This window comes from Muntiacus reevesi, chromosome 18 (assembly GCF_963930625.1).
Source record: "Muntiacus reevesi chromosome 18, mMunRee1.1, whole genome shotgun sequence".
NCBI classification, from domain to species: Eukaryota; Metazoa; Chordata; class Mammalia; order Artiodactyla; family Cervidae; genus Muntiacus; species Muntiacus reevesi.
In genome coordinates, this window is record NC_089266.1 from 32,314,892 (window position 1) to 32,325,114 (window position 10,223).

At 50.0% G+C, this 10,223-nt stretch overlaps 1 protein-coding gene across 1 annotated transcript; it reads left to right on the plus strand.

The window, feature by feature from the left end:
* Positions 1 to 7,926: 7,926 nt before the first annotated feature.
* PIRT (phosphoinositide interacting regulator of transient receptor potential channels) lies at positions 7,927 to 9,542 on the plus strand. The gene is made up of 2 exons (XM_065910907.1): positions 7,927 to 7,981; positions 9,109 to 9,542. The coding sequence occupies exons 1-2, from the start codon at positions 7,927 to 7,929 to the stop codon at positions 9,540 to 9,542; spliced, it is 489 nt and encodes a 162-aa protein (XP_065766979.1).
* Positions 9,543 to 10,223: the final 681 nt, after the last annotated feature.

A 10,223-nucleotide genomic window follows, 5' to 3' on the forward strand; every position in this document is an offset into this window, starting at 1 on the left:
GCAACATTCTCAAAAGCCTCCAAGTCCAGGTCTCCTGGTCACTCAGCCCCTACATAGAGAATGCTCAGCTTCCAGAGGAGACCAGAGGAAAAGCCCCCTCAGCTCAATCCCCTCCGGCAGCTTGGTGGATGGCTGGCCCTCCAGCCTTCTGCTTCTCAGGCCCCTCATCCCACATCAACCTCTGCAGAGCCTTCCCCCGCTGGAAACTTCATCTCACAAAATTCCCACTCCTGCCTGCTCTGCACGTCCCAGCTCCCTCCTAGGAAAGCCTCCCCTATAGGCCACCTAGGGGGTCCTCACCCAGTCCTGTTACCCTAGCAGGGACCCCTCCAGCCTCACCCTGGGGCTCCCAACCAGGGAGAAGAGGGGCTTATCCTCCTGGAGTTGGTGTGAGAACGGAGGGTCAGCCTGGCTTTCTTGGCTTCAGGGTGCAGACTCGCATTCATTCTTCATCACCTCACACCTGGCTTCTGACAGCACAACGTGGTAACTGCTAAGAGAGATGGAAACCCTGCCCCTCCACTGCAGTGACATTCCTCATTGGCTTCTTATCACTAAATAAGTAACATGAAAAGCACAGGGGTGCAGTCAGGAAAAGGGGGGAAAGCGAAGGTGAACATGCTGCTTTGCCCCCAGTTCAGAGATGTCTGGGCCTGGGGGTGGGGGCGGGGCGGGGGTGGGGTAGGACCCCATGTGCTCCTCTGACCTTCGGCTGTGGGTTCCTGGCCTCGGGTCACATAGGGTGCCCACACATAGGCCTCAGGGCACTCCCAGAGGTATCCCTGCCATCTTGGAACCAAGGATGTTAAAAAAAGTCTACACTTGCTTTCTCCTACATCCAGAACAAACAGGCCTCCTAGGTCCCATGGCCAAGACCTGCCCTGGACCGAGCTAGTGTAGACTCTGAGTGATCCACTTTTTGGCAGCCATCACCATCACGGTCACACACTCCACTGACCCAGGGACCCACATCTTCAGATTTCGGAGCCCGGGGTTGGGAGCAGCGGCCCCGCCCACACACCAGCTTCATCCAAATCTCTCCGAAACCTGAAGACCAACTGCAGAGAAGCTTCATTAATTTTTCACCAGATTCATCTACTAGAGGCTGAGCAGAGCTGAGCCAAAGCCCTATCACAAGCGCCTCTGCCGGCGGCCCAGCAAGGGTTAACCCATTAGCCCACATCCTGGTGAGCTCACCCCACTGGAGCCGGCTCTGCGCTGGGATTCGCTGCATGCGGCTCCTGGAGGGGCCGGGGAGGCTTCTTCCCGGGGCTGGGGTGCAGGACTTGAGCAGGAACTCACTGCCCGCTTCCTCTTGGCGCCAGCTGTGTGCGATCCCCAGGTCTCCCCCATCTTCCCCGGGGGGCGTTGAGCACAGTAAGTAAGGAGGCCACTGGCCCTCTGCCCCTCCTTCCACTTCCCTGGAGGAAGGAGCCGGTTTTAACTTTGCTCTAGAGCGCCTTGAGTCTGTGAGCTGGAGGTGGGAGGTAGATGCGCACAGCCGGCTGAGGGGAGGTGGGCTGGCTGCGCCCTGGGAAGGCAGCGGGGAGAGAGGTGATGGGATGGGTTTCACCCCGTGCTGCACCCGGAGGAGGGGAAGCTGGGTGCAGGCAGCTGCCTCTGCCCTGTATCAGGGCAACCAGCCTTCACCCTCCACAGCCGTGGGCAGGAACCACACTCCCGAGCTGACTCGGATGAGCCCAACAGCCTGACTTCGAAGTGCTAGGCGTCCTCGGGTCCCAGAGGGCACAGAGGGACCTCAGAACTAGACCTAGGCATCCCCATCAGACCTCAGCGTCTGCCAGTCCATCCCTCCCAGCTGCAGGTGTGGCAGGCGCCCAGGGCAGGTGCGGGCAGGGGCTGGGCAGGCTCCGTGTCTGGAAGGGGAAACCAGGCTGGCCCATATAAACACAGACAAAACGTGCAGGGGAGACGTGTGCCTTGGGGACCACACACCCAGGGAAAAGCAGATGCTACCACCTGAGCTGTTTTTCCACCTTGTTACTGGGCAGGGCCTGGGCTCCGGCTGCGTGGAGTGAAGCTTGAGGTGAGTGGCCCTGTCTAGATGGAGCTGGAGAACTTCCCTTCCTAGAAGCCCTGGGAGCAGGGTGGCCCTGCCCTGGGGACAGCAGCCGTGGATTCAGAAACCTTATCAATTCAAGCCCTAGGGCACCACTCACTTCATCGGGACAGGGTCGCCAATGGAATGTCTGGTTGGGGGTGGCCAGTGGCCAGCAGTGACAGCTGGGTGGGGGTACTGTGGGGACCCCAGTGGGGAGAGGCTAGACCCTCCATGTCTCAGGAATTCCAAACAGAAACTCATGCTTGCGTCTTTCTCAGGAATCCTCTTTTCTCTGTCACTTGTGTTTTGCAACCTGCCCTCCCCTCTTGTCCCACCAGAGGACCCTTCCCTCTGGGCCACCTCCTGGCTGGGAGACATGAGCCCTGCCTCCCCTGCTCTCAGCCCCTGCAGTTCCCAGAATAGTCCAGCTCCTATCAGGGATGAGAAGCTTGAGAAAGGATTGATAACTCCAGCCCCAAGTACAATGGGGCCTCTTACCATATCAGGGTTGCAGATATATTAACAAGGATGCCAGCTACTTTTGAATTTCTCACACACAACAAATGCTTTTCTGTGTAAGGATGCCCCAGGTCACCTTTGGAACATTCTTATAAGTAAAAGCATCCATTGCTTATCTGAAATGCAAATTTAACTGGGCATTTTGACATTTTATTGGCCAAATCAGGGAATCTATTGATATTGACAGTGTTAAGTGAAGCGGAAGGGCAGGCTTCTTCCTTGAGCAAACACAGTAGAGTATAAGGACCAGGATTTGGGTTTAGGCAGCTCTGGGCCTCAGTTTCCTTATCTGTAAAATGGGAGTGATAACAACAGTACCACCTTCATAGAACTGGGGCTTCCCTGGTGACTTGGTGGTAAAGAACCTGCCTGCCCATGCAGGAGACTCAGGTTCGATCCCTGGGTCGGGAAGATCCTCTGGAGAAGGAAATGGCAACTCACTCTGGTATTCTTGCCTGGAGAATTCCATGGACAGAGGAGCTTGTTGGGTTACAGTCCATGGGGTCGAAAAGAGTCAGACAAGACTGAGTGACCAACATGTCACTTTCACTTTCACTTTCCAGTATTCTTGGGAAATCCCATGGACAGGGGAGCCTGGTGTGCTGCAGTCCATGGGATAACAAGAGTCGGGCATGACTTAGCGACTAAACAACAATAACCTCTTGGAGTTATTAAGAGATGCTCCAGGTGAAGAAAGTGGCAGGTACCAGGCATTTTGTGCTCTACTGGGATGACGGCGGTGGGGGTTGGGGGAGGGCTTTGTGGCCACTGTCACAGGCCCCTTGTTGCTCTGCTACTTGCAGCTTAATGCCCCTGGCTCCAGCTCACACATCCTCTGCAGTTTCACCCAGCAGCGTCAGCCTAATGCCTCACCTGAAGCAGCCACCTTGCGATTCTGTTCACAGCCCATTGCCCCCATTTCAAATGTGCTTTCCACTCACCGTTCCCATAGTTTAAAAAGAAAACCAAAACTTCAAAACCTTCCCAACAAGGAGCAGGATAGACTCAAACCCAGGCTCCGCAGCCAAACAGGATCCACAACTCCCATTTCTAGCCTGGTTCTCTATGCACCTGCTGAGTAACTTTGGGCAAATCACTTAGCCTCTCTGATCCTCAGTTTCTTCACCTGCAAAATGGGATGATAATTGTCCCATCCTCAGTGACTTGTCAGGAGAGGGAAATGATGCACTGCCAAAAAGGCACTCAGCCTGGTCTTCAGCCCCTAGTTAAGAGTCGAAGAAATGACAGTTATTGTTATTGTATGAAGTGTCGACCCCCCTCTGACGTACCAGGTACTGCTTCTGTTTGGAGAAGCCGCTGGGGCACCCTGGAGACTTCAGGAAGGCCAGCCAGCAGAAAGCACCCAGTCTTGGCGAGAGGTCTGTCCATCAGAGACCAGGGAGGGAGGGAGGCAGTCAGGGGGTCCCACTGCTTCTCACAGCTGCCTCTCCTGCCCCCAAGTTAGCCAGTCCCATCCTTTCACCCCCTATAAGAGCAAAGGGGACGGGTGATGGATGGGGAGGAACAGCAATGGAGACTTGACCCTATGATGCTCAATCTTCCCGTCGCAGTTCCGCTGCTTAGTGAGTCATTTAACACATGACTGTTGATCCCCAAGCCCCAGCCAGGTGCTGAGCTACCTGATGGAGGGCACGGGAAGCCGAGGAAGCCCCAGGCCCAGCCCTGCAAGAACTCGGGGAGGGACTGGAGAACGTCCAGCCCTGTAAGAACAGACACACCTCTGGTCACCTCCAGGGCAGTGACCCACGTATTTCACTTTCAACTGCTGTCCGTTAAGTGGCGCATTTCTGACACTCGAGAATCTACTGGAGGGAAAACTACGTGGTCCTTACTATCCTGGACACTCGGCATCGCTCACCAGCTTGCACGATCCATGCAACCCACCAACCGCCCACTGGGGAATGAACCTATGAGTGCGTCAGAAAGAGCCAGAAAGTCCCTGCATTCTCTCCCCTCTCATCTGAGATGTCACTTTACCTCGTTCATCAGAGATGCTGCTGAGCCAGGAAATGTGGACACCTAGAGCTCCTCTTCGGAAAGGGACATGGTTTGAGCTGTGTCTGTGGCTCCGCGTCTAGAGTTGGGTGCGGTGTCAGGGAGCGCTGTGGAGCAACCTGGGGAACACAGGTCAAAGGGCAAACACTGGAGAGATATTCACAGGCAGGCTCTCCAAATACCTGGTCCATTACAAACAGCCACAGATAAGGAGACGAGCTCTAACAAGATTAGAGACAGTCCCTTCTGGACACTAGTTCTGCCAACCAGACCCTCTCTTTGCTCTGTCCAGGGTCTTCTGGCTCTGTGAAAGAGTTTTCCTTCAAGAAAGAAAGTGAAAGTGAAGTCGTGTCCAACTCTTTGCGACCCCAGGGATGGTAGCTCTCCAGGCTCCTTTGTCCATGGAATTTTCCAGGCAAGAATACTGGAGTGGGTTGCCATTTCCTTCTCCAGAGGATCTTCCCGACCCAGGGTTTGAACTCTGGTCTCCTGCATTATAGGCAAACACTTTACCGTCTGAGCGTATCTTTCCAGAGATGAGGGGAAAACAGTAAAATTCTTGTTCTCTCTCTCCCTCTATCTCTCAGCTCCACCTCTGCCTCCATCGTCCGCTCTCATCTCTGCCTCCATCTCTGTCGTCCTCTCCATCTCTTATCTCCATCTCTGTCTGCATCTCCACTTCCATCTCCACTTCCATCTCCACGTCCATCTTCTGTCCCCAAATCCCGGTCTCTCAAAGATGTACCTTCTCTTTCTCTCAGGATCTCCTCTTTTTGAGAATCAGCACAGAGGGTTCCTATGAGAGTCAGGTGACACTCTCACCTCATAGATTTCCTTCTCTGTCTTATTCTGTGGTCACTTTGCCCCTGCCTATACCCCCACTTTTCCTTTTCTGGGGCAACGTGCCTCCTGCCCACACCTCTACCCTGGATCCTGATTTCCATCACAGGACTTCAACCATTATCAACACTCCCTTGTTCTTGGTTTAACTACACTTTCACCTGCTCCCTAGACTGACCCACTTGATTATTACTACTATGACTTTTATAGTTCTTTTTCACTGGGTATAATTTATACACATTGCAATGCGCAAATCTTAGTGTACCACATTGACAAATGGATCCTCTATGTAACCCACACTGACATAAAGAGATGGAACATTTCCATTGACCCCAGAAAGTCCCAGTTATTTCCTCCCCACCCCTGCAACCACTGTTTTGAGATCTGTCACCTTAGATTAGTCCTTAGAAAGTTCTAGAAGATCATGTAAGTGGAAACATATACTATATGTGCTCATTCATATCTGACTTCTTTCACCCACCACATCTATGGGACTCATCCAAGTTGTCTGTATATCCAAAGGTGTTTCCTTTTTATTGTTGAATAGTATTTTGTATATTTATGAACATACAGTGTGTGTTCATCTTTTCTCCTATTCGTGGATATTGGGGTTGTTTTCTGGATTAGAGCTACTATGAACAAAGCTGCTATGAATATTCTTAAACAAGTCTTGGTGCACATAGGTTTGCATTTATCTTGGAGTGGAATTGTTAGCTCAAAGGGAAGGTGGATGCTTCACCTTGTAAGAAACTATTTGACCTGGTTCCAAAGTGGCTATCCCATTTTACATTCCCACCAGCAGTGCTTGAGAGCCCTGGTTGTTGTGATATGTTTAAAGTTTAGCCATTCTAGTGAGTGACTGGATCTCCTTGTGGTTTTAATTTGCATTTCATCTTTCATTTAATTTGCATGGCAATCTCAAGGTTTTTTTTCATGGATTTCTTCTTCATCTCTCTTCCTCTGTAATGGATCTGTTCAAATCTTTTGCCCATTTTTCAAATTGTGCTGTTTGTGTTGATATTAATCCCGTGTGGTAGTTCTTTACATATTCCAGATACAAATCTTTTAACAATACATATTTTGCTAAAATTTTCTCCCAGTCCATAGCTTGCCTATTCATTTTATTCTGGTAGCTTTTAATGAGCAGTTTTAAATTATGATGAAATCTAATTTATTGATTTCTTTTTCTTCCTCGGTTATTGCCATCTCTGTCAACCTCCAGGTCACAAAGATATTCTCCTATTTTTTTCTGCTAAGAGCTTTATGGTTTTCACTTTTATGTTCAGGTTTTGCCCATGATCCATTGCAAATTCATTTTTTTGTTGATGGTATGAGGTGGGGACAAGTTTCATTTTTTTCTATATGAATATTCAGTTATTCCAGCACCACTGGTTGCAATGGCTTCCCTTTCCCCCGTGGAATAGTTTTGGTGTTTTTGTCAAAAGCAGTTGTCTGCAGTTACTGTTAGGCTTGTGGTGTTGGTTACTAGGGATAGTGCTGTGATTTCCTGAAAGTCTGACTTCCAGAGAGAGGGTTGGCTTCCTGGGCTGGTGGTTTCTCAGGCTGGTTGCTGCAAACTCTGGGTCAGAGTTCTGCTTTTATACATGTCTGGCTGTTGACCATTTGTATATTCAGTGTCTCATCTATTACAGACATTTGCAAACATGTTTATAGTAGAATAAACAACTTAAGTAAGATAGTAAGATAATCAACTTCCATACATCCATCTTCCATAAAAAGATTTTATAACCTTTAACATTCTGTCATATTTGATATGGAGGTTCATGTTTTCATGTGTGTCATGCCATTGAGACATTTTATCCGTGTATGTGATTTCAAGATGTACTTCCATTCTCATTAAAGACGCTTTCTTCTGTGTCCACAGTATCGTCATTATACCGAATACAAGATTTTTTTTTTAGACACACCGAAGGGCTTGTGGGATCTTAGTTCCCCAACCAGGGATCAAACCCAGGTCCACAGCAGTGAAAGCACCAAGTCATAACCTCTGGACTGCCAGGGAAGCCCCCAAATACACATTTTAAATCCTTAGTGGCATTTAACATCCAAACCAAAGCCAAACTTCCCTAAAACTATCCCAAAATGTACCGGTTGGTTTCTTCTAGTCAGAATCCAAAAAAGGAACATATTGTATTTAGTTATATTTAAAATTTTTCCTTACTGAAATATTTTACTGATCTTTTTTTTTTTTAATCCCTCTCCCCCTTTTCCCTTTCTTAACCATAAGTTTGTTTTCTATGCTGATGGGTCAGTGTCTATTTTGTATTTAAGCTCATTTCTATCACTTTTTTAGCTTCCACATATAAACAATATGATATTTTCTTTCTCTGTCTGGCTTACTTCTCTTGGTATGCTCGTGTCTAGGTCCATGCCATTTTACTGATCTTTAACACGTGCATGTGAGAGTAGCCATGTCATAGTAAACAGCCCATGTAACCGTCTGGGGCCAGATAGAGAGTTGGACCATGATGGCAATCCAGAAGTTTCCGTCTATCTCCCTTCCGGTCACCACCCCAGCTGAAGGTAACCACTATGCGGCACTGATCGTCTTACACGGTTTTGAATCTTCTGTAAATGAAAGATAGCATCTGGCTTCTCTTGCTCATGTTTGGGGTCCTGCACAGACAGACGTAGGATTTATTCTGTCCTCCTCATGCTCTGGAGCCCCAGGCCGGGGTTCCATCCTGGCGCCAACCTGCAGCCTGAGCTTCCCTAGTTCTGTGCAACAGATATGGATGCATCTCCATGCACCACACCTGCCTCCCGACACCCCAGAAGTGGCCTCCAAGGGAAAAGGACCTCCATCTCCCTTCTCAAATTGCTCCCCTGGGGGCTGAACCAACATGCAAATCCATGGAGAGTCTGGGAGGCCCGCACCCCAGACTTTCCTTCTACTGACTCCTCCCAGCCCAGCCCCTCAGGGCTTCAGTCCTCATCCAACACAGCCCACCTTCCCAGTAAATTCACTGCTGTGTACAGAAATCTCTCCCATCCTGCTCACAAAAAGGGATATTAGTAAATGCTGTTTAAGAGGGGCCTGAGGTGCCCCAAAAGGAAACACAAAGGAAGAGGAAGAATGTGCGGCACCAGGAGTGGGGACCAGAAGGGATACCAAAGACCGGGGCCGTAACTCAGTCTAGATCACACAGCTAGAAAGTGGTTGAGTCTGAAAATAAGATGCCATTTCGTAAATTGTAGCTTTCATTTGTTCTTTTAAAGGACATCATTGTTCCCTGATTTAAATAATAAGAACAGTTGATTAAAGTGTTAGTCGCTCAGTCGTGTCTGACTCTTTGCAACCCCATGGGCTGTAGCCCACCAGGCTCCTCTGTCCATGGAACTCTCCAGGCAGGAATACTGGAGTGGGTTGCCATTTCCTTCTCCAGGGAATCTTCCCAACCCAGGGATTGAACCCAGGTCTCCTGCATTGCAGACAGATTCTTTACCATCTGAGCCACCAGGGAAGCACATTTATGTCTCACATGGGAAAAAAAAAAAAAAAAACAGCTTGAGAGGCTTCTTATTTCTGTAGATCTCATCTGCTTTTCCTTTTGACTTCAGCACTGAGAATCAGGCTGGAGACGGATGCTGAGAACAGGAACGGTGTGTGAGGAGTCCTCGCCCTTGCTTCTGACTGTTGCCGGTACCAGGAGCCCAGACCATAGGAACAGTGACCATGGAGGCCCTCCCCAAGGCCCTGGAGGTCGAAGAGAAGTCTCCTGAGTCCAAGGACCTTTTGCCCAGCCAGACGGCCAGCTCCCTGTGCATCAGCTCCAGAAGCGAGTCCGTCTGGACTGCCACCCCTCGGAGTAACTGGGAAATCTACCGCAAACCCATCATTATCATGTCCGTGGGTGGTGCCATCCTCCTCTTCGGTGTGGTCATCACCTGTTTGGCCTACACCCTGAACCTGGGCAGTATGAGCCTCAAGGTCCTGAAGATGGTGGGGCCTGCCTTCCTGTCTCTGGGACTCATGATGCTGGTGTGTGGGCTGGTCTGGGTGCCCATTATTAAGAAGAAACAGAAGCAGAGACAGAAGTCAGTGTTCTTCCAGAACCTCAAGTCCTTCTTCCTGAACCGCTGATGGCAACCTTGCCCTCTGTCCACCCCACCACCCCGACACCTTGTCCAGGAGAAGGTATCATGGCCAAAGTCCAACATCTCTGGTCTCTTGGGTGGTGAGTCTGCCATAAAACTGATTCAGGCAAACCCTCTTCTGGTCCCCATGGGAAAAAGCAAGCTCAGGGCTGCGCCCTCTGTGTGGCTGGGAGGCACCGCTGGATGATCTCATTTAGCCTCTGTTATGTCTGACGCTTCCCCCGAGATCCTGGTCGCAGCCGTCGCCTTCCATTGCTGTCACCCCAGTCAGTGCATTCAGGTGTCACTCATCTAATGAACGTGCTCTGCCAAGCGCTATGCATGTTGGGAAATTCCTTGAGATGGACTATCCCCCAAGAAGAACCTCCTGCTTACACTTCTGAGTGCCTGAACTGGATTCTGCATTTGCTTCCTTCTAGAACCTAGACTGACCAGCAGAGGCCCTTTGCACAGAGGAGGGAAATCCTGGCCATTGAGCTTACCCACTCCAGCTCTTTCTGTGGGTGAGATACTGGCTTGTATTTCAAAAGATCAGATAAGTCACAAGTACCAAACATTCCAAGGAGTGAGAAATGAAGGGTGGCTGGGAGAAACACTTTCCAAGAAGGCACATTCTCCCCTGGAAATGGCTCTGGGAGTTAGTTGGAGAAGCAATTTAACCCTCAGT